The following is a 25,246-nucleotide window of genomic DNA, read 5'->3' on the forward strand; positions in this document are numbered from 1 at the left end:
AAATCATTAAAAAATAAATCATGATTTAAATCATGATGCGAACCAATTTGATTTTTTAAAATCACTGATTTTTATCCACCCTGTTTCAAGATTTTCCCATCCTGTAGAATTATCTACCTGCAACAGATGTTATTATACGGCTATGGAACAGAGATTGTAAGGCAAAAATTAGGAATGCAGAGTGAGTAAGACAAATGAAAGGCTAAAAGAAAACATAATTGCACCAGAATAATTTTTATTAAACTTTGAATCTATCGCCATTGCACATTATTCCTTATTGGGAGAGCGAGGTTGCACCTTCTCTCTCTTTTTACAGCCTTTTAAAGGCCATCAGTAATAGATTTTAATTTTATTTCATCCTAGACGGGTTTTTTTTTCTAGCACTCAGTAGAAACATGTCTTTAAACGAGCTGGACATGCATTTGCTTCCTCCTAAGTGGCAATTTTAATGCGTCCTATAAATATATCCAAAATGGCCACTTCAAGTCCATGAAAGAGCAATACTTTTTTTTCCTATAGGTGAAAATGTAAAGTCTGTAATTTATATTTCTACAGGCAGCCCCCAGGCAGTGGTAGGCTTCAGTTTCTTTTCAGCATTAGGCATATAGATATATCACTGAAAACTCTAAGACTTTTTTTCCTCCTCCTCTTCCTCTTTGACTTTGGCAGATGTTGCTCTTGTTTTCCAACTTCACGGTAAAATAGCTAGATGGGGGACGCACTCTGGAACTAATGTGAGTAGAAACTCTTGATGAGGTTTGCTGTTCAGAGCTGCTAGAAGAGTCAACACAATCCGTTGGGTGCCATCTGAAGTAGCTGAAAGAGAGCGTTCTGCGTGGATTCTTGTCTACCGTAGATGCCGACTTTCATTTTCTCCAGTACTAGTTGAGTAGTAAATGAAAACAGAGAGAGAGAGAGAGAATGAACATGAATCATTATCACCATCATCAACATCATCACCATCATTATCATCTTTACTGCACCAGTCAAACTCCATGGCAAGATAGAACAGTTACAATCAGTCAGACTGACATAACAGTAAAAACTGCTAAAACCGGGGCAGGAGACATAATAAATATGCATGCACGTTAGCTACCTTTTCGAACAGTACTTTAGGTACTTTGGAAACAATACTTATGAGATAGATCAATCAGTTACAGGTGCATAAGTTACATAGCAGAGATGGGCACCAACTGCGGTTTCGCCCGGTTCGGCGCCCACATGGGTGTTCTGCATGCTTCTGCCCCCCTCCTCTGAGGGAACTGCCCACCCTCTGGCAGCAGGAGGCGCTTCCATCCTCTGCCTCCTCTGGGTGGTTGCCTGCCCAAAGCAAGTGTTGCAGGCTTCCCTGCCCTGTCTTCTGTGTCTGAGCGGGCAGCCGCTGGAGGAAGTGGAGGATAGGCTGCGGCCAGTGGTGGCCTAGAGGAGGCATGGGGAGGGAAGCAAGCAGCGCCCACGGGACACCTGGGGAGGCCCTGCAGTGATTCGGGCCGGACCGCCCTTTTTTTGCACTTCTTGACACAAAAGCACCAAACTACGGCCTTTTCCCAAATTTCAGGCTGAAGTTGTTCCGGAACTATAGATCTCAGCGGTCCTAGATGGGACAATGGATGCTCATGGTTTCTGGAGCGCCACCTCTGGGATCCACAGGTAAACAACACATCTGTCAAAGATGTGTACCTTAATTTTATTACCATACACGTGACCGCCTGGGGCTGAAGGGCAGATTGCCTAAGGGCACAGAGGGAGTGTGGGGTGCACGTGCGATTCAGACTTGCAACTCCTGGACTTCCTTCTCTCTCACAAAGCTAATAATAATAATAATAATAATAATAATAATAATAATAATAATAATAATAATAATAATAATAATAATAATAATAATAATAATAATAATAATAATAATAATAATAATAATAGAGGTGGGACCTATTTATCTACTTGCTATTTATTTACATGCTTTCGAACTGCTAGGTTGGCAGGAGCTGGGACAAGCAACGGGAGCTCACTCCGTTCCGTGGATTCGATCTTACGATGGCTGGTCTTCCGACCTTGCAGCACAGATGCTTCTGTGGTTTAACCCGCAGTGCCACCATGTCCCTATCAGATACAATACCCTGAGCTAATTCTTACAGAGCTGCAGAGGTTGGCCATACTTATTATGACCCTTGTGAAGACGGGAATATGAGACCAAGTTCTGCAGGCCACCCATGTATTTCTGCACACCACTCAAAGTATTCAAGACACCTTCCAAAGCCCTTTGCAGCCTGGGGAGAAGTGAACAAATTCTCAGCCCAATCTTCCCATGTACTGTATGTCTGCTCATGTCTCCATATTTTTCCAGAGGAAACTTCCAATCCCGTCACACTCACAGGAACATCTGTTGAAGTTTGGCTTGTTTATTTGGTACCTGCTTCCACATAGTGGAACAACCTCCCTAGTAAGGCTGGGCGGTCACCTTCCTTTCTATCTTTCTGCTGACATTGTTATTCAGACATGCCTTTGGCCACTGACTGAAGGTGGAGAAAAATGTTTTAATGCTCCTTGGTATATTCTTTCCCTTTCTTTTCATATTTTTACTTGTTTTCTAAATTGTTTAACTCAGCACTTGTGGAACCCTTGTGAAACATTGGTTCGGCTCAATATCAAAGGGACTAAGAAAGAGAAGGGCTATGAGTAAGAGGTTTGAATCTCAGAAAGAGCGGGAGAGCTGAAGAGGGCGGAGCTGCTGTTGCCAGTTGGACTACTGAAGCCCTTGCCAACTTGGTTTATTTATATGAATACAATTACAAAGAGACTTGTTTTGTGAAATCCTGTTTGAAAGATTTATCAAAAGTAAGCAAATAGCCCTATCAAACTTTAATACATTACATTTGCTTTGAATAGGCTAATCTATTGCCATTTTATATAGTTGTATCTGTGTGTTTTGTTTTTTTTTCCATTTCCCACGCTAGCAAGGTTATGCTCAAAATCCTCCAAGGTAGGCTTCAGCAGTATGTGCACCGAGAACTCCCAGAAGTACAAGCTGAATTTCGAAGGGGCAGAGGAACTCGAGACCAAATTGCTAACTTGCGCTGGATTATGGAGAAAGCCAGAGAGTTCCAGAAAAATATCTACTTCTACTTCATTGACTATGCGAAAGCCTTTGACTGTGTGGACCACAGCAAACTACGGCAAGTCCTTAAAGAAATGGGAGTGCCTGACCACCTTATGAGAAATCTATACGTGGGACAGAAAGCAAGAGTTAAAACTGGATATGGAACAACTGATTGGTTCAAAATTGGGAAAGGAGTAGGACAAGGCTGTATATTGCCTCCTGGCTTCTTTAATTTATATGCAGGATACGACTAAACAACAACAAAAATTTTTTTTTTTACTGTATGTCCTGAGCCGTCTTGAATCCTATACCAGAAGGAAGGTGAGATCTTGGCCAGAATCCTGTTGCCTGACTACACAAAATGTGTAACTCTTAGGAGTGAACTGCTGTAAGCGAAGAAATCTCCAGAGACATTATTTATTTATTTATTTATTTATTTATTTATTTATTTATGTATGTATGTATGTATGTATTTATTTATTTATTTATTTATTTATTTATTTATTTATTTATTTATTTATATCCCGCCTATCTGATCGGGTCAGGACCACTCTATGCGGCTAGAGTGGCATGCTAAGTTGTTTGATTCGGTATGCAACAGACAACGCTTGAAGAACTTTTTTTTTTTTTTAATTTCATGTCAATTTGCCTCTCAAAAGCGATGCCTTTCATATAACTGCACAACAAGATTTTGGCGACGCACACCCCAGTCACTTAACAGGAGTAAGTGAATTCCCAACAAAGATTATGATTAGAATTCCTGATTTGTAACTTCAGCCCTGTTTGTAACGTTCCTGCACTGCCAATTGAAATGACTTCGTCTGAAGCAACTCAGTGTGACTTCTGTTTTTTCCCCCTCCTTGTGCAGAAATCTGCTGGCAGGTTTTTAATTTAGATCATGTTGCAATCCTGAAGTGTAAAACTAGATCGAGAGGACAACCTGAATGTACTTCTTTCCTGCCGCATTTAACCTAATCATCTAGAGAGGCAATACGTTCGGTTCTTGTATTATATATGTTGGTAAATCAGTTCTAGATTAGTTCATTTGGAATGGAAATACTACGGGCTTCAGGTGAGCTGATTCCCGTTTTCCCCCGCTGGTCACATGGCAAAACAGGAAATATGAATCTGCCTGGAGGGTGGCCTGGAACAACAAGGTGGTCATTTGCACCCATGCAGAATGTTCTCCCTTTGAAACTTGGTTCACGCCTCTGTCTGCCTCATTTTCTACTAATCTGCATTAAAGGAGTGTCACTCGGCCAGCTGCCTCCTCCGATACATGGCAATTCTCTCTCATACCACTAGCTCTAGCACAGGCTTTAACAATTCAAAGCATGTTTCTTCCAAACACAGCATCTGGCCCGGAGTGCCAATCTGATTAAAACACAAACACATGCAGACAGAGGAACACACAGCTTTTCTTTCTTTTCTTAAGCGACACGATCGTGCGGACGGGTCCCCAATGGGAATCCGCCTAGTGTTGCTGGAACATTTTTCTAAGGAAAGCACCAAAAACCCACCTGCAAAAACAGAGCTAAGAGGCTTCTGTCGGCAGTTCCTAGTTAATTAAACTCGATATCCATCAGTAATAATATATATTTACTTTTGCAAAAAGAGGCTCATAAACTGTGGTAGGAAAATAATCGGGGCGACGGCGCACACTTGTTGAGATAAGAGGTTTTAATAATGCCAGCTGCTGGTAGAAACCCTTGCATTTCATTAGCTTCACATGTCAGTTTGTGCAGGAGTTGGAGCAGCAATTAATTCTGCTCCTAATTAAAAGATGACCCAAAAGAATAACAAGAAGGAAAAAAAACCATGAGCTTTAGGCAATGTATTACAGCAGGGGTGGGCAATTAATTTCTATGAGGGGCCACATGAAAAATCTGATCTGTGTTCGGGGGCCCGAACCAACTTTACTTAAAAATAAAATGAAACAGTGATGTTATGATTGTTTTTATTTTAAACTTGTTAGGTAAAAGGTAAAGGTTCCCCTTGAAAATTTTTGTCCAGTCGTGTTCGACTCTAGGGGGCGGTGCTCATCCCCGTTTCCAAGCCGTAGAGCCAGCGTTTTGTCCGAAGACAATCTTCCGTGGTCACATGGCCAGTGCGACTTAGACACGGAACACTGTTACCTTCCCACCGAGGTGGTCCCTATTAATCTACTTGCATTTGCATGCTTTCAAACCGCTAGGTTGGCGGGAGCTGGGACAAGCAACGGGCGCTCACTCCGTCACGTGGATTCGATCTTACGACTGCTTGGTCTTCTGACCCTGCAGCACAGGCTTCTGTGGTTTAGCCCGCAGCACCACCACGTCCCTTTTAACTTGTTAATCTTCACAAATACTAAAGAGTTTTTTTGCGGTATGTTAAAGGTAAGCAACTGATCAACTTTAGACAAAAAGCTATAAATGGTCTTGATGTTCAAAACTGTCCGCGGACCGGACAGGAGTGGCTTGCGGGCCGTATGTGGCCCTCGGGCTGCACTTCGCCCAGGTCTGCATTATAGCCTCTGGGTTTGTCTCCAACATGGGTGGCCAACGGCCAAAGTTCCTGGGGGTGGGGGGCCACACAGTCTAGACTTTGTAGAGGGCTGTACATGCTTCTGCCTCTCCGATCCTTTTGATATTTTGACTGGGAGGGGGAGGGAGCCCCATGTGCCCTCTAGTGAGATTGATTTTTAAAAATTAATTTGGAGGCATGGAGGCGGGCCCTCAGGAGTTCTGGGGTTCTGTGCGCTTAAAGATGGCACAATTGCTCCTCCTCCCTCCAAAGGGCAGATCCCCCCCCCCATGTTGGGAGTGTATGGAAGTGCTAGAGACTCTCATTTGGGCCCTTGGGGCTGTGCGGTGTCCACCCCAAGGTACACACTTAGAGGGGGAACACTTAACCTCTGTCCATTCATCCTTGCTTCAGCCACACAAACAGCAACGAGTCTGAAGAGAAAGATCCTGCCCACAGCACAGGTCGACACTTGAGCAAAAAGACATGAGATTTCAGCCCTGTCTTTCTATTCATCCAAACACCCCCTCTCAAAATGGCCACTGATCACAGCCACAGGAGAATTCCATTCCCGGGGGGGGGGGCTCTGTGATTCAAGTTTCCATTGGGGTGGGGTGGGAGGATTCACTGGCAGTTAACCTGTCAATTCCCCCGATGCTCTGAGCTTCTTAGTTCCAGGGATTTAGCAATTGGGAGTCTCCAGGAGAGCTTGGGTCTTTCATTGGCACTGGAACTAGCAATCTCCTTCTCCTTGAGTTGTTCTAGCTCCGTCAGAGTATTACTACCATTATATCCTGTGTTTTGGACAGCTGTGATTTGATTAGTCTAAAGTGCTACTTCTGTTCTTTTACTTTGGACTTGTTCAGGATTGGGCCAAATGCCCAAAATTTGCTTCAGATTCCAAATACTTCTTGAACCTGAAGCAAACCCTCCCTTGAAGGAATGTTTAGCTTGACGCTTACACCCCATTCAGGTGTTTTCTTCCATAACCATGCAGAGGGAATTGGGGGTGCACCTGCCAGCCCTGCCTTCTTTGTTCCTGTCTTCTGAAAAAGCTAAAAAGGAGCTGTGGCCATGTTTTGCTGAACACAAATGCACACTTCACATGGCCTCAAGGCCAGACCTCTCTGATCCCATGGATCTCTGCAACTACATCCCCTTGAACACTGGGTTATAATATCTTTTCAGACCTTACCTGGAAATACAGGAACATGCATGCAAAATGTATTACAAGGCAACATATAACAGGAGTTCAGTCACCAGATCACTACCTTACAGGTTTCACTGCCATAAAAGCAAAGCTTAGAAAAGTTACTCTTTCAAACCCCAGAATTTCCCACATGCCTTCAATGACAGCTAAAGTTCTCTGAAGTTGAAGGTTGGATCAAAACCACTCTGTATCTGAGCTGACGGGACCAGTAAGGCTTCCCGGAGATTCTTACCTGAGCAAACTTGTGTATCTGTTCTACCATGGCTGCAAAGAGTGCATGGACGCTTTCATCGATCAGACTTTGCATGTAATGGACCGCTTCTTCATCAGAAAGATCCAGGCGGAACTTGTCCTGCACCTGGGGAGGAAAAATAAAAGACAAGGAAAAAAGGTAGGAGCCTCTTCCTGGGTATATGTTCCACCTTGATGAACAATAAAATCAGAGCTGGACACATCTGGAATGTGGTGCCGTGGAGAGAGCTTTAAGACTATCTAAAGCTTTCATGGGCTACAAGTCAATGGCACTGGCATCAAATAAGTCCGAACTTCCTCTTTAAAAAATGGCAAAACTGAGGTTGTCGTCATGAAAAGAGACACTGGAAAAGGTCCGGAAAAGCTGAAGGCAGAAGGAGGAATGAATGAATGTGAGATGAAACCACTCAATAAAAGAAGCCACCGCTATTAATGAAATTAATACAGTGGTGCCTCGTATTACAACATTAATTTGTTCCAGCAAAACCGCTGTAGAATGAAAACGTCGTAATGCAAAATAAAAAAGCCCATAGAAATGCATTAAAACCCGATTAATGCATTCCTATGGGCTTGAAACTCACCGTCCAGCGAAGATCCTCCATAGTGCAGCCTTTTTCGCTGCCTGTGCAGTGAGGAATCCATCCCAGAAAAGAGCGGGGAGCCATGTTTTTTTACCCAGCGGCCATTTTTAAACCGCCAATCAGCTGGCCAAAAATCATCGCTTTGCGAGAATTGGTTTCCGAAGCAAGGAACCAATCATCGCAAAGCAAAATTCCCTCAAAGGAAACATCGTTTTGTGATCGCTTTGGTGTGAGATGAATGCCTCACACAAAGAAAAACTCGCAAGATGAGTGTTTTGCGATTTTTTTTGTGACTTGCAAGATGAATTTTCCCCCTTTTTTGGGTTTGTTTTAAATCGCACAACCGTTAGTACCGCGCTTCACAAGATGAAATTTTCGCAATACGACACGACTCGCGGAACAAATTAATTTAGTATTGCGAGGCATCACAGTATTAATGAATGAAAGCTCCCTTTGGAGGTCATTCATTCAAAGGGTTACCACATGTTGGAAGGGACTCAGTAGCATGTAACGACACAAGCACTCCTGCATTCTAGCAGCTGCTAGGATCAGCGACACACTGAGACCCAGACAATGTGGGAGCTTTTACTCCCCCATATAAGCTTTCACCCTGAGTGGCACCTTGACTGAACCAACATCCAGCTAGAGAAAGCCAAAAGAAATGAATGCAAGGATTGTTTTACATGTTCTTTGGCTATGTTTCAGGTGCAAGTGGAAAATAATGTGTCAAACCAGTACGTGAGACAGAGAATGAGAGAGACAGAACGGAAGGGGGGGCAATGATGCTGAAAACAGAGTGGCGCTGCTTAATGTTTAGCAAAAAGTGCCTTTCAGAAAACCTGAAGGCAATTTAAGGAAGGGAACGAGGAAGCAGCAGAACAGATGACAACAGTGGTCTCGCTGTACGGTAGGGAAGAATTAGATTAGCTGGGATTACATTTTTCATCCGTGAATTAGTTAGCTGGAGAGGATGCTATGCTCGTTTCGCCTCTTCTGTCGACAGCCAGGTGGTTTAAATGCAGCGCTGAAAAACTGTCATGCTGGGCTCAGACGGCGTGCAAAGCGAAACAGCCAAAGTCTCACAGACAAAGAGGGAAGGAGACCACCACTTCCAAAGAGGCTGCCTTCTCCCCCCACTCAAGCAACACTACAGCTGATCTATACAGGGGAAAAATATCGCTCAAGGTTTTCTGAATCTCAATGTCCAAGAAAAAATGTTCAGCGCTCAGTGACCTGAACAACCACATAGAAGGATATGGGAGGGAGTCATCAGAAGCAGGTTCGGCCCACATCAAGAAATGTAGTTCATAAAATTGATCTTAAAAACCTGCGTTGACTTATACACAAGTGTATATGGTATATGTAGTCACAAACTTGCTCTTATAGCAACTGATGAAACAAGAAGCTCAGCAGCAGAGAGTGGAGCCTGAGAGACTGTGCCAACTTGCCCCCACATCTAACCTCCTGCCACTTGTCCCACCATGCTCTACTGACTCACTCCACACACATACGCAAACCACTACATAACATACACACTTGCACATTCTGAGCTGCACGGGGTGTTCTTTTGCATCAACACCAACCTGTGTAGGTTGAAGGGAAGGAAGCTCGGTATAGAGTGGAACACTCCATTCTATTGCAGAAGTTTCAAGTGTGTTTGCAGCAACACCAGCCTGGCAGGGATGTGCAGGCAGGGGCGGCACAGCCTCGCCAGACCCAACAAGTTAAAAAAGGACAAAGACACAAGTGAAAAGAAAAACTAACTTGCCTTTTTGCAGCTCTCCTTTCTTCTCCAACACAGTCAGTGAGTTAAGCTTAAAACACACACACACACACACACACACACACAGAGAGAGAGAGAGAGAGAGAGAGAGAGAGAGAGAGAGAGAGAGAGAGAGAGAATGCAATACAGAGAGAAGCAGCTGGCAGCCAATTCACTGCATCCATGGCTGACTTCCAATAAAATCAGGCAATCGCTGGGGAGGGACCTGGCAGAACTACCTCAGCAGATTAGGTTGCCATCACAGCTGGCTTCCAATGAAAAGCTAGTCGGGTGCCTGTGTCAGCAACTGCTGGGGAGGTAGCAGGCAGAGTTGCCTCAAATAGGCTGCAATCATGACTGGCTTCCAATCAAAAACAGGTAGGGTGACTGGCTTCCAATCAAAAAAGTCAAGGTGCCTGCATCAGCAATCACTTGGGAGGCAGCAGGCAGAGTTACCTCTGCTGTGTTCCACATAAGCCATCAAAGCAGCAGAGAAATGCTGCAAAGGGTCAGGCTCATGCAGCTTGGATAGTTCATTGATTCAGTTATCACAAACCCTTGAGGCTTCCCTTCTCATAGATTTCAGTCTGTAGCTCCTTTCAAATGTGCTGAGAATGGCTGGTCTAGATTAAACAACCTGAAGCTGCAGTGAATTAGGTGGGGAAAAGTGTACGTACATGAAATTGACACTCCTGTGCATAGTCCCCCCTCCCGTTCCCACACACAGAGATTTAAAATGCTATAGTTAAATTTTATTGAAGGATCTTATAAATCCTTTAAAATAAAACATGAATTACTTTCCTATGAGAGGTTTGTACAACTCCCTCCCTGAAACACACACACTGACAGCAGGAAAATAACTTTTATATTTATATTTACTTATTTATTTTTTTTGCCCCTAGGAGGCTTAGAACGAACTGGTTGATTAATTTTACTGCTGCAGCTGGTGATTTCTTTCTTTTTAAAAAATTAGCCCTATATTTCCAATGTTCTCATGAAATACCATTTAGAAATGTTTAAAACAAAGAGAAAGCCGCAAGTCCCCATACGGTGGCTCACCTCCTCCGATCCTTCTGGAGGAAGCGCAATTATAAATGGAGAGGGAAAGGGTTGACAAACACATGTGTGCGCCCAGGCCCAGAATGGAAGAAACCTTGGCAAGGTGACAATTTATATCCTGGGAGTCATAATAGGACCAAGATTAATGAACAAAGAATTCCACTTACAAAAGGAATCCATAAAGACAGGTAAGATTTCAGAATAGATTGTGGGCTAGGAGAGGAGGTGGAAGTGAAGCTAATTTAGTCCTCTGTCTTTGAACACCTGTAAAGTCATTTTATCTGAAACAAAGACTATTACAGCCAAGGGACAATGCCCTGCCTCTGGGTACACTCTGCATCCATGTTATTTGAATGTGGTTTTTTTTGCCCTGCTAATTTCTATTAGAACACCCTTTGTTTGCATGGTTATTAAAATTATTAATGCCTTCCTAGCTCACTGTATCTTGCAGGCAGAAGATGGGAAAGCAATTGAGATATAATTCCTCTGTATCTTCCACAGAGGCTGTTACAATTATCTCTCCTACAGCATCTAATTAAATATGGATTTTAGACCATTCATAAGTCCTGATGCTAAAGTGGAAAGAAGAACGAGTAAAGAATTCATAAGAATTCAAGCCGTCGGTCCAACATGGGTGCAAGAATTAACAGATCAGAATTCAGTGTCTTTTATGGGCCAAATTCTGTATGTAGAATTATTATTATTATTATTATTATTATTATTATTATTATTATTATTATTATTATTATTATTATTATTATTATTATTATTATTATTATTACTACTACTACTACTACTACTACTACTACTACTACTACTACTACTACTACAGTGGAGCCCCGCATAATGAGCACTTCGTTTAACGACGAATCCGCATAGCGATGTGTTTTTTGCGATCGCATTGCAATGTTTTAGATGGGAAAACATCACTTTGAGATGATCAGTAAGCATTTTGCTTACTGATTATCACATAATGATGTTTTTTAAACAGCTGATCGGCAGTTCCAAAATGGCCGCCGGGTAAAGAAAATGGTCGCCCGCTGTGTTTTCGCACCCTTTCCTTGCTTACCGGGCAGCGAAAATGGCGGTCGCATGGAGGATTTTCGCAGAACCGTGAGTTTTTTGCCCATAGGAACGCATTAAACGCATTAAAGGCAGGCATCCAAATCTAGGCAGATCTGACACAGGGTTGCCCAATTTTCTCTTGAATTCCTCCAGCATAGAAGTGCTCACCACTTCTCAAGGTCATGGGTTCCATTGCTGTACTGCTTTAACAGTTAAGAAGTTTTTTCCTGATATTCAACCGAAATCTCGCTTTCTGTAACTTGAGCTCATGGTTGCAGGTCCTGCACTCTGGGAAGATTGAAAACAGATCCTGTCCTTCTTTTGTAGAACAGCCTTTCAAGTATTTGAAAAGTGCTGTATTATCTCCCCACAGGCTAAACAGGCCCAATTCTTTCAGTCTTTCCTCGGGGCTTGGTTTCAAGTCCGCTGATCATTCTTGACCTCCTCTGAACTTCTTCCAATTGGCCACCATCCTTCTTGAATTGTTGTGTCTAGAGCTGAATGCAGTACTCTTGTTGTTTAGTCATTAAGTCGTGGCCGACTCTTGTTGACCCCATGGACCAGAGCACGCCAGGCCCTCCTGTCTTCCACTGCCTCCCGGAGTTTGGTCAAATTCATGTTGGTCGCTTCGATGACACTGTCCAACCATCTCGTCCAGTACTCAAGAAGAGGCCTAACCAGCATCAAATAGAGGGAAACTAGTACCTCACGTGATTTGGAGACTATAATTCTGTTTTAGTCCAAAGCATAGACCAGATGTTTCCTTCCTCAACATCTCTGGATCAACAGGTGGACCAAGTTGTGACGAAAGACCTCTCACAACCTTCTGCAATGCACAAATTAAGCCCCACAATGTGTTCTTGCTTGTCCACCAAACTGAAACTATAACTGGCCGACTTAACAATTGCAGCACACATTCGTGAGAGGTATATCTTAAAAAAACAAAGCACACACACTTCTTTTCCTGTGCATTGAAAAATACAAGAACGGTGAAGGCAGTTCTCCCTGATACACATCAAAGCTCCTTAGGCTGCATTCCATCAGAGTCAGATAAAACCACAGATTCCTTTCAGCAGCTTAGGAGATCACAGATAAAAAAGCTACCTTCTTGGTAAGAAAAATATTTTTCCAGCACTTTTAAAAAAACTTTTAGCACAAAATGAACCTTTGGCCAAACGGTGTGACGTGTTGCTTTTCTCCTCAGAGGAAAAAAAAAACAATTCAGGGCTGGCATGGAACGACTGACATGAATGAAACTTTCTGCCTGCTGTTCAAACGCTGGGGGTGTAAACAGAAGTGAACCACGCTCTGTAAAAGCCCAAGCTTGAGGCTTGCTCCACAGAAGGGGGTGAATGCACCAGTCACCTATTCAGCCAGTTGCTGGAATATTTTAATTGCCCACTCATTAACATTTTAATGATACTTCTCGGATCTAAAGCTGAGTCTTGTTCTTTTTTTAAGCATCACGCGGCACTTTGCTGGAAAAGGCAATCCAGCCAAGGAAAAATTGAAGGCAGGAAGAAAAGAGGAAGACGACCAAAATGGGGTGAATTGACTCCGTCAAGTGAACTGGGTTTGCAAGAACAGGGCAGGGTTGGTAATGGGAAGACATTTTGGAGAATTCTTTCAAAAGGCCAACAGGCACGTGCATGTGGTCGAACCAGTGGATATTGTCTATCTGGATTTTCAGAAGGCATTTGATGCGGTCCCTTACCAAAGGCTGCTGAGAAAACTCCACCGTCAGGGGATAAGAGGGCAGGTCCTCTTATGGATTGAGAATTGGTTGAGAAACAGGAAACAGAGAGTAGGTGTCAATGGACAATTTTCACAATGGAGAGAGATGAAAAGTGGTGTGCCCCTGGGATCTATACTAGGACCAATGCTTTTCAACCTGTTCATAAATGACCTAGAGACAGGGATAAGCAGTGAGGTGGCTAAGTTTGCAGATGACACTAAACTTTTCTGGGTGGTGAAGGGATTGTGAAGAGCTCCAGAAGGATATCTCCAAACTGGGAGAATGGGAGGCAAAATGACAAATGTATTTCAATATAAGAACATGTAAAGTAATGCACATTAAGGCAAAAAAAAATTCAAAACTTTACTTAGTAGCTAATGGGTTCTAAACTGTCCGTGATGGATCATGAAAGAAATCTTGGTGTGCTGGTGGACAGTTCAATGAAAGGGTCAACCCAGTGTGCGGTGGCAGTGAAGAAGGCCAATTCTATGCTAGGGATCATTAAAAAAGGGGACTGAAAATAAAACAGCCAACGTTATAAGGCCACGGTACAAAACACAGGTAAGGCTGCACCTGGAGTATTGCATACAGTTCTGGTCACCGCACCCAAAAAAGACACAGTGGAACTGGAAAAGATGTAGAAGAGAGTGACTAAAATGATGACTGGGCTGGGTCATCTCCCTTATGAGGAAAGGCTACAGCGTTTGGGGTTTTTTAGTCTAGAGAAAAGACGCCTGAGGGGGGACTTGTTTGAGACGTCTAAAATGATGAAGAGGATGGATATACGCAATACCAGAACCAGGGGACATTCACTCTAATTGAGTGTTGGGAGAGTGACAACAGACCAAATAAAATATTTTTCTACCCAACATGTTGTTAGCCTAATTTTTGCCACAGGAAGTGGTGATGGCATCTGGCCTAGATGCCTTTAAAAGGAGATTGGACAGATTTCTGCAGGAAAAGTCCATCACAGATTACCAGCCATGAAGGGGAGGAATAATCTCCAGGCTTCAAAGTGAAGGTTGTCTAGCGAAATTTGGTTTGCGAAGCAGGGACCAAACATTGTCCAGCGAAATTCCCCCATAGGAATCACTGTTTTGCAAATCGCTATAGCGATTGCAAAAAGCCAACGTCTAGCGAAAAAACTGTCATGCGGGGTAACTGTCTAGCGAGGCACCACTGTAAATGGTCCCCTCCCTTCACAAGCAGCAGCAACAGAAACAAAGAAAACAGAAGGGAACAAACAGATACAGTAATCTTTATCCTGATGTATCTACCAGCTCAGCAGAAGCAAAATGAATTTCTAGCGGTCACTGAAACAAATGGGGGCAAAGACCCCCCCTATCTTTTGCCTTCAGGCATAAGGCTGCTCGTAAAGTAATAACTTGCCTCAAAGGAGCAATAGATTAAGAAAGGAGGGTTACATGTTCAGGCTCCGTCCTTTCAAGACGAAGGCAAACAGTGCTTGCATCAGCTCCACAAAGCAATTTGGTATCAATGTTTAATGCTCGCTTGTCATGGACTCAGAGTTACGCACCAAAAGGCAAGAGAGCAGTCACACCAAGTCTGCAGCTTGTTGGCCACACCTGCTCTGCCACACATGCCCTCCCACCTCCCGTCATACTTCATTCATAAGACTAATTGCAAGGTAGTCATTCTGAAAGTTACCTGTTGCCACAGCAATCTACTTCCAGCAAGGTTAATAGGCACCGCAGGGTCTTGCTACGAGGAACAAATTTCTTAATAGAAATTTCATTATCACTGCATGAAAGTGCAGGGATGTTACTGTGCAGCAAATCAACATTCTGTGTTGGGATGTTACTGTGCAGCAAACCAACATTCAAAGCAGAGACATCACCTTGCCGACAAAGGTCCACAAAGTCAAAGCTATGGTTTTTCCAGTAGCGATGTATGGAAGCGAGAGCTGGACCATAAAGAAGGCTAACCACCCAAGAATTGATGCTTTTGAATTTTGTGGTGCTGGAGGAGACTCTTGAGAGTCCCCTGGATTGCAAGGAGAGCAAACCTATCCATTCTGAAGGAAATCAACCCTGAGTGCTCGCTGGAAGGACAGATCCTGAAGCCGAGGCTCCAATACTTTGGCCATCTCATGAGAAGAGAAGACTCCCTGGAAAAGACGATGTTGGGAAAGTGTGACGGCAAGAGAAGAAGGGGACGACAGAGGAGGAGATGGTTGGACAGTGTCATTGAAGCGACCAACATGAATTTGATCAAACTACGGGAGGCAGTGGAAGACAGGAGGGCCTGGCGTGCTCTGGTCCATAGGCTTACGAAGAGTCGCACATGACCTAACGACTAAACAATAACAACAAATGAGGCAGTCCCAAGAAAACACTATAACTTTGAAACTTGAGTCTGGATCAGCACCAAGTGTGGCTCAGACAATCTCCTCTTGTTCTGTGCCAAATTTGTGGAATTTTGAGTAAAGGGTTTTTGAGGTATGATTTTCAAAATGTAAAACTGGATCCACCCAGACCATGCTCCTCTGGGTAGCCACTCCAAGAGAGGCCCATAAGACTTTCACAAGCGTTTGGGTCTTCTTTGCAGTGGCACCAACTTTATGGAACCAGTTCCCAGTGGAGCTATCTATGCCTGGGCCCCTCCCTGTAAACATTCAGAAGGCACTTTGAAAAATTGCTCTTCAGGGAGGCTTCCACACCAACCCACCTCGATTTTGTGCCTTCAGTCCTGCTGTCTCCTTGAGAGCCTGTCATTAGCACCAAGTGTTTTGTTTACTAATTGTTTTTGATTTCTTAGTGGTGTATTAGTAGTTTGAACAACAGATGTGTTAGTTATTCTTGTTGTAAACCACACAGAATAGTGCACAGCACTAATGGGCAGTCTGCCTGCCTGCCTGCCTGCCTGCCTGCCTCTCTCTCTCTCTCTCTCTCTCTCTCTCTCTCTCTCTATCTACAAAAATAGTTTTTAAAAAATAATACAAGAAAAGCAGAAAGGAAAAAAAGGAACACACTAGAGAACATAAATGTTTGTACAGGGACTTATCCACCTAAAAGTGTAGTAAGTGCCACAAGCCCGGTTACATTGTGTGAGAAGAAACTCCCAGGTCTGCTGGGACCACTTGAACCTGGCCGTTGCCTTCTGTCTCAGAGATGGATGCTTTCAATACTTGAAATAGAGTTCCTTCGGCCAGACACGGCTGGGTTAGAAGAAAGTAAAGACATGCCCTTAGCAATGTCTGGCCTCCTGATTAAAAAATGAGGCAGCAGCGGCCCCTGCCGTGTGGGATCAGGGAGGTTTTCGAGCTGAACGCCGAGCCAGTCAAGAGCGTTGCGTCGGCGAGAATGCTGGCTGGATCTCTTTTGTCTGGCGAGGAATTGTACCGACCCCGGCTGCTTTCTCAGGGAAAGGTCATGTCGGCTGTGAAAGAGACCTTTGCTGATCTGTATGGCGGTGGAGCTCAAATCGGGAATGAGAGGAAGAGGGAAAAGCGTGAGAGAGTTAAACTCAGTGGTGGGCAAAGCTCCCTGAACCCTGGTAATAAATAACTTGAGGGCAACAGGACAAAGAACCTGAATATATTCACCAACTGATATATGTTTTTAAAATGGTTGTGGAGTTCTGTCTCAAAAGATGGGGAGAAGCCTCACTAATCAAAGACAAGAAGGGCGGGCGGATGTAAACACTGCTTTCCCTCTCAGGGAAGACTAGGTAAAAAAGATGATGATGCAGAAATATCCTGTTCACTTCCCCTGCTAAAGTGGATGGTCACCAAGGCAATATAATAAGCTGATGCCACCACGGAGACGGTCCACATTTTATTACCCCCAGGCCAGCAATGGGGAACCTACGGCACGTGTGCCATAGCTGGCACACAGAGCTCTTTTTGCGGGCACACGAGCCATAAGTCGCCAGATCGCTACTCCGCTGCCCCCCTGGCAGCCAAACTCAGGAGGCAGCTGCCGCTGCGGTGCTGACGCCCCGACAGGTGATGGGCCAAAATCCGGAGCAGCTGGCGTGGGTGGCAGATCTGGAGTGAGGTCCCAAGGCACCTCCATGCTGCCACTTCTGGTTCTGCCGCAGCCCGCTGTTCCCCTCCCCGCCTCCCCCCCATTTGGACACTCGGGCCAAAAAAGGTTCGCTGCCATGGCCCTAGGCCAACGGGAGCATCCACTAGAGGCCAGAGAGCCAGCCTTGAAAACAACTCCTGCAACTCCCATCTGCCCCCCTTTTTGATTAAAAAATAATAACTGGGGATTTTTGCTGTTGTCTAGTGGCCATTTTGAAAGAAAAAAACAAAATTCTGTTGGGGGTTCGAGGATGGGCTGAGTGCCCCCCCAAAAAATCACAAACAAACCAACCAACCAAAAGCAGTATGAATTCTTTTACGCACATCCAAGCAGGCACAAATTTGCAGAGCAATTTTTTTCTCTCCCAAAAACAAAACAAACCCTTGGGGATGCAGTGAGATGCTGGGGCCTCACAGATGTCAAAGGGCCACACACAGGCCCCTGGAAGGCCAGGTTTCCTACCAGCACCGTGTAAGGATCGACAGCCTGGCCTAAGCCGGCCATCGTGGGCTTGACGTTCCTCTGACCGCCCAACTGATCACGTGATCGATCACATCACAGGCCCTGACGGGCCAAAAGAAAACAACAGGGCTTCGGCCAAAGAGTTTAACACATGGGTGTAGCCTGGCATCATACGCTCCCCACCCCCCGTAGGCTGTAGCTCCCAGTTCCTGCATTCTTGGCAACCTGTCCCAGAAGAACATGGCCCACATTATGCGATGGGAGATGATGCTTTGTAGAATTCCGCCTCAAGTTCTTAAAGGATAGCCTGGTTGTTCTCTACTAAGATCAGCCTGCTGTTTGCTCTGGAGACGCTTCCCTCAAATATCAAACCCAGGGAGCAAAATACATCCTGGAAAGTTGAAACAGAACTCCTGGATGGGGCACCCTGAGGTGTTCAGAGATACAAAAAGATGGACCCTCGCCAAGAGAGTATGAAGCCATGAAATGCTGCTTCATGAAACTGGGGAAAAAGCAATGGGAGATTCGGAAGAGCGAAAGGCATGGTCTACTACACCTTCTAATATGCCGTTGGACGACTTCAACAGCCCCATCGGCCTAACCCTTCCACAGGCTGTACCAGTTTCTCCCTATAAATCTAGTTCTACTTATTTTCTTCTCTTGGAAAATGTAGCTGTACAATACAGCATGTGTATGCATGTTTCTATTGGAAGGACTGGCGTGTGATAGTTCAATAGTGACACATTCCAACCAAACAGAATCTGTCTGGTATTAGTCAAGAGATGTTAGGAGCCAGATAGATCTTTAAAGAAAGCAGCAGTTAGCAGTCACATTATATAGGTTTTAGCTGAGCAACAGAAGGTCAAACATGTGATAGTGTTAGGATGGGACCGATAGGTTTAGCTGTTAAATGGCTAGTTGTTTGTTAGAGGAACTATCTCTCTCAAAATTTAATGGATGACATAACTGAGTCCGGCACATGTTGATGTAACAATTACCAAATGTCAAAGCATTTTGATTTTATTCTATTCTACATCTGTTTTAAACAGTAAAAGTTAAAGTTTTTAATAAAGACCAAGTGATCATTTTATGTACTGTACTTTCAACTACTGGCGTATTCACACATACAAGGGAGAATACCAATTTTTGTGGCTTTTCATCACAACAAATGCTTTAAACGACTGTGTGCAAACTATGTCACTGATAAGATTCTGGCCACAGTATCGTGGAGAAAAAATATAGGTGGTTGCAACCTTGCAAAACAGTTAAGGAAGTGAAGATACACTGTGACGTCTTCTGGTAGGTCCACCTTTTTTTTTACTGGTAGACTAGAAAGAACTGACTGAAAGGTTGAATGTTGGTGTGGTTAGGGAAAGTGAAAAAAGAAAGTGCCAAGGGAGGACTGCCTCTGAATGTTAAGACAAAAATCCAGACTCCTGAAGAATTACACAACTTTAACACTGACAATGTTATGTCTCCAAGCCATAGAACCAGCATTTGTCTGTAGACCATATCCATGGTCATGTGGCCAGCGTGACTAGACACAGAACGCCGTGACCTTCCCACCAAGGTGGTACCTATTTATTGACTCGCATATTTACATGCTTTCAAACGGTTAGGTTGTCAGGAGCTGGGATAAGCGATGGGAGCTCACTCCGTCGCGTGGATTCGATCTTACGATGGCTGGTCTTTGACCCTGCAGCACCAAGGCTTCTGCCGTTTAACCCGCAGCACCACCATGTCCCATTATAATTTTGTATACCTTGGTTCAATTATCAATCCAAAGGAAGACTGCACCCAAGAAATCAGGAGAAGACTAAGACTTAGAATGGCAGCAATGAAGAAATTAGAAAATATCATCAAGTGTAAATATCATCAAGTGTAAGGATGTGTCACTAGAGAGGAAGGCCAAGATCATCCATGCTCTTGTATTTCCTATTGCCTTGTATGGATCTGAAACCTGGAGAGTTAAGAAATCTGATAAGAAAAATACAGTGGTGCCTCGCATAGCGAAGTTAATCGGTGCAGCAAAAATCGCTGCAAAGCAATTTTGTCGCTATGCGGTTTTGAAAAGCCCATAGGAATGCATTGAAACCCCTTCAATGCGTTCCTATGGGCTTAAAACTGATCTTTAAGCGAAGATCCTCCATACAGGAAGCGAGGAATCTGTCCCTAAACACAGCGGCGACCATTTTTTTTAACCTGGTGGCCATTTTGGAACCGCCAATCAGCTGGGGGAAAATCATCGCTTTGCGATAATCAGTAAGCGAAACGGTACGATCATCGCAAAGCGATTTTTGCCCATTTTAAACATCGCAATGCGATCGCAAAAAGTTCGTTGATATACGATTTCGTCGTTAAATGGGGCGCCCGTTAAACGACGCACCACTGTAATGGATTCATTTGAAATATGATGCTGGAGGAGAGCTTTGCAGATATACCTGGACTACCAGAGAACTAAACTAGTGGGTCCTAGATGAAATCAAGTCTGAACGATCTCTGAAGGCAAAAATGTTGAAGCTGAGGATGTTCTACTTTGGGCACATCATGAGAAGGCAGGATTCTTTGGAAGACAAAATGTGAGATTGACTGACTCCCTAAAGGAAGCCACAGGCTTGAGTCTACAAGAGTTGAGCAGAGCTGTTGAGGAGAAGACATTCTGGAGTTTGTTCATTCATAGGGTTGCCAAAAGTCGGACACGACTTGATGGAACTTAACAACAACATCATTATCTTTTAAAGCCACAATCCTGCGGCTCTTACTATCATAACCAGGGTCATGTACAGGTCCCCCCAAATTCAAACTGGAGCCCAACTCAGAGGAGACTGGAAGGTTTTCCCACAATAAACTCTTCATCAGCCACTTGCTCCTGAAGTCATGTATGTAAAATGGGTATAAAGATGAGCAACGAGTCTTGCAGGTTTCTCGTGAAGGTGAAAGAGACGCAAGTCTTAAGTCTACCATAAAATGTAAATGTGGCCTAACCAACCCCATTAGAGCATCAAACAACGTTAAGGCTGGTTATTATTCAAGTCCCTGCAGCAGTATAAAAGCACGTATTCTGTCTGTGGTCGTGATGGAACATGGGAGGCTAAGAATGGCAACGTATTCATAATTTTTTTCTCTGCTGGATAATTTTAAATGCTTGGAGCACAAAAAAATATTCCTCATAATTTCTGTGAGTGCGAATGTGTGTTTGTGTGTCATTCTTCAGCCTTTGTCTATTTAAACAGACCAATTTACACCCACTGATATTTAAGAGTGACGCGGGGTTCTGTCTGGCAAAATATTTCTCCTCGCTGGATCACTATAGCAACTGCACACTCCATTAAAAATCATCAAAACTCATAACAATCAGTCTTTTTTTGTTGTTTTTTTTACAACTTTTTTTTAAAATAAAGGAGTGCAACAAAACTCCATACTTCCATCTTTTTCTTCTATACTCCTCAGTATTATTTTCTTCCAATATATCTATTTATCTAAAGGAGGTCATCTGTGAGGGAGGAAAGGAAGGACTCCTGCCTTTGAATTTAAACACGTCTGCTCAGTTGGTATTTGTTGTCACAAACCAGAAGAACCTCCATGGGCAGAGGTAGTATACCTTTGTATACAAGGTGGAAGAGATAAGCAGTTATTGCCTTTTTTAAAAAAATGCCCCCGCATGTAGGATGCACGGAACATTTGGCCGAACTCGGATGGAAAGAGGAAGATGGTGCCCATGGACCTGTAGTCTGAGCTGGCAAGGCTCCCGCGTCCATCCTGCTGCTCATGCCTTCTAGTAGACCTCCATGAAATTAAACTGACGACTTAATAAAGTGACAATGGCCACAAGCTCGGTAAATCCTGTAGTTATTGGCAAAGCTCTCTGGAAATTGGTGTGCTTCTGCTGCTGTAGAATAAGCAGTATCCACAGACCATGGACGGGGGTCTATGTCCCAGCAAGAGGGAACACAGAGACCCTCCAAGCTACTGAGAGCAGCACTACCACCTCTAACATTCAGCGACTGCCGCTCAGATTCCTCCAAAGCGACTGCTTTGGTTCTTTCTTATGCAGGAGGGTTTTCCTGCACCACAGAAGCCTATGAAGAGGCAGGGCAGAACTTCTCCTTCCCTTCTGGAAAGGACACATGAAAGGAACCCATGTTATGGGATGGGAAATGGTGCTTCAGTGGTGGTGGCAGCAGTGGTTAAGTGGAGACAATGGGTCCTGCAAGAATAGCCTGAGACGGAGGGGGGGGATGTCTCCCAATGGACGTGTGCACTCACCCTGTTGGATTCTGTGTTTCTTGGGTAAGGAGACAGTAAAGTGGTGCATATTTCCAAGGGCCATCCATTCACTCCATTAGCAGTGAAAGAAGAACATAGTATAGTGGTGTCTCGCTTAACGATTACCTTGTTAAACGACAAAACCGCTGTACGATGACTGTTTTACAATCACTTTTGCGATTGCAAAACAATGTTTTAATGGCCAAAATTCACTTCCCAACAATCGGTTCCCTGCTTCGGGAACTGATTTTTCGCTAGATGACGTTTTTAAAACAGCTGATCGGCGGCTCTAAAATGGCCACCCGCTGTGCAAAATGGCTTCCCGCTGTGTTTTTGGATGGATTCCTCACTTTACAAGCACCGAAAATGGCTGCCCCTATGGAGGATCTTCGCTGGACAGTGAGTTCTTCAGCCTATTGGAATGCATTGAACAGGTTTTCAATGCGTTTCAATGGGATTTTTTATTGCACTTAACGAGGATTCCGCTCTACAGCGATTTCGCTGGAACGGATTAACCTTGTTAAGCGAGGCACCACTGTATAGCAAGTTATTTCCCAAAGGCAATTTCTAGTATGAGTGGTGATGGCAAGGAGGGTTTTCTCTTGCTACTATCATCCTCATCGTCTTGGAACCGCAAAGCTAGAAGACCTAGCCTGGCATACAGAGACTTTCTAGCCATTATGAGAGTTGTGCTCAGGGAGAACTTGAAATTGGCTGACCTCTTATGCTGGCATTTCTACAGTTGGATGCAAGATCTTCTGTGTTTGTTTCAGTTCTAGGTGATGATAGCAACGGATGTTAGAATTTCCTGCCATGGTTCCCTAACAAGTAAAAACAGAAGCCAGTAGGAAACAAGACACCCGCATCATGGTAATGGGCGCAACACCAGCTTACAAAACGGAGCCTCCAACAAAGCCTTGGAGAAGGCCCGTTGGCTTGCGAGCAAGAGAAGAACAGTTCAGGAATAGCATGGGGATGCAGAGACTTCAACTGGAACTAGAAAAAGACTCGGAAATACAATTGGAATCCAAGATAGGATGTGAATAATCAGGCTCACACAATTGCGGATCAGTGGGAAGGCCCCTTGATCACACCAGCCAGACCTTCACACCAACGGAAGTTCCCAAACGCCTTCAAAGCCATTAAAATCGCAATATAGACCTAAAAATAGTGTTGGCTGCCAGGTACGTTCTCTTCTCTGTCGCCCTCCCTCACTCTGCCCTGTTGGGACCACTTGCATCACGAGAAGAGAAAATCGACTTAAAACGGCCACCTGCATAAAGCAAACCCGTCACATCTGCCTGGTTGCTGGGCAACTGCCGTGTACTTTACCAGACTTTACCCTCAAGCCTCCCTTACCTGAAAGTGGCATTATGGTTGAAAATGGGCTATTGACTTAATTCAAGCACAGACGGGTAATTTAATTTTACAGGTCAAGGCAAAAAGGGATCCTTATCTTGTTCGTTCGAGTTTCTCGAATATATATACTGTATATGGATTTCTTGTTCAGAGAGTCTAAGGGGGGGGGGGGAGAAAATCAATCAAGAGAGCAAAAACATCCCTTTAAATTCTTCTCAATACAACGTACGGTGATATCTTGTTTAAACGAGCTTGATAAAGTTCACCTCTTAAGCCAAAAGGTAGGGAAAAGGACTCCTCAACTCTCAACAACAACAACAACAACAACATGCCATCAAGTCAATTCTGAATGATGGTGATCCCTTCCAGGGTTTTCCCAGTATAGAATAACCAGAAGTGGTTTACTTGCTCCTTTCGTCTAGGGGGAGCCCTGGGACTGTGCCACTGGCCCAAGGCTACACAGGCTTCCCTTTCTGGGGTGCATAGCATGGAACTGAACTCCCAACCTATGGCTCTGTAGGCAGATACAGTGGTGCCTCGCATAACGAGCACACCATTTAACGATGAATCCGCATACCGATGAGGATTTTGCGATCGCTAATGTGATCACATACCGATGTTTCTTCGCATTGCGAGGGGGAACAGCTATTCAGCGGTGGCCGGAACACCCAAAATGGCCGCCGGAACCACCCAAAATGGCCGCCGGAACCACCCAAAATAGACGCCGGAACACCCAAAATGGCCGCCGGATCATGGGGGAGCATCGCAGAACGGTGAGTTTTAGCCCATTTGGGCCCAATGGGTTTTTTTTTTGATCCGTATAGCGATGTTTCCCCATAGCGAAGGTTAATCCGGAACAGATTAACCTCGCTATGCGGGGCACCACTGTACCTAACCACTGAGCTGTCTAACCAGCATAATAATAAGAATCATGTCCCGTCAAGCCAATTCTGACTTACAGCAATCCTTTCCAGAGTTCTCCAGGTCAAGAGTCCTCAGAACTGGTGTAACCTTCTTCTGGAGGGAGCCCTGGGACTGTGAAGCTTCGCCCGACACCACACAAGCCGGCTCTACTCGCAGGAGACACAGTGGGGGAATCAAACTCTCAACCTCTTGGTCTGCAGTCAGAGACCTCCCTAACTCCACTTATAGGTTTGGCAAGTGTAAAGGGGCTCAGCATCTTCTCTAGTAAGATTCATGCATGAAAATAAGTATCTCTTGAATGATTACACTCTAAAACAAGTATCTGCATGGCACGTGATTTACAAAAAAAGAAAGAAAACAAGAGTTTGTTAAGACATGGACCTCAGTCAGCAAAATACAGCCCCCTTTCTTCACGCCACAGGTGGAAACTAGAAAGCTACTTTACACTTGTTCTATCTAGCCCTATATTCCCAACACTGACTGGCAGCAGCTTTCTCCACCGATTACAGGGATCGTGACCAGAAGAGCCACAGCAATAACTCTTGCTTCACCTCACTTGCAGAAAACAGAATTCTGCAGGGCTTGAAAATTTTTGGCCGATACAAGAGTCTTTCAGTGGTGGCCGGGAGTGCCTTTGCACATTTAAAACTAGTGCGCCAGCTGCATCCATCCCTGGAGAGCTCTGATCTGGCCATGACGGTGAATGCCTTAGTTACATCCTGTCGGATTGGTTACTAGGGCTGATCTCAGGGATCATATAACCTCCCTGTTTACAGCAGCTCCACTGGCTGCTGATCCTTTTCAAGACTGAATTCAAAGAACAGTGGTGCCCCGCATAGTGACGTTAATCTGTTCCAGGATTAACGTCGCTATCCAGATTCGTCGCTATGTGGGGGGGAAAACCCATAGGAACACATTAAACT

The 25,246-nt window shown here is 44.4% G+C and overlaps 1 protein-coding gene across 2 annotated transcripts in view; it reads right to left on the minus strand.

Annotated features, from left to right (window-relative positions):
- Positions 1-218: 218 nt before the first annotated feature.
- PIK3C3 (phosphatidylinositol 3-kinase catalytic subunit type 3) overlaps positions 219-25,246 on the minus strand; it is a 110,839-nt gene continuing 85,811 nt past the window's right edge. For both annotated transcript variants that reach the window (XM_072992987.2, XM_072992986.2), the window contains 2 exons: positions 7,042-7,167; positions 219-881 (listed from right to left, as the gene is read on the minus strand). In XM_072992987.2, coding sequence (XP_072849088.2) covers positions 867-881; positions 7,042-7,167 — 141 coding nt within the window. In that variant the 3' untranslated portion in view covers positions 219-866. The remainder of the gene's footprint in view (positions 882-7,041; positions 7,168-25,246) is intronic.

This window comes from Pogona vitticeps, chromosome 2, assembly GCF_051106095.1.
Source record: "Pogona vitticeps strain Pit_001003342236 chromosome 2, PviZW2.1, whole genome shotgun sequence".
NCBI lineage: Eukaryota > Metazoa > Chordata > Lepidosauria > Squamata > Agamidae > Pogona > Pogona vitticeps.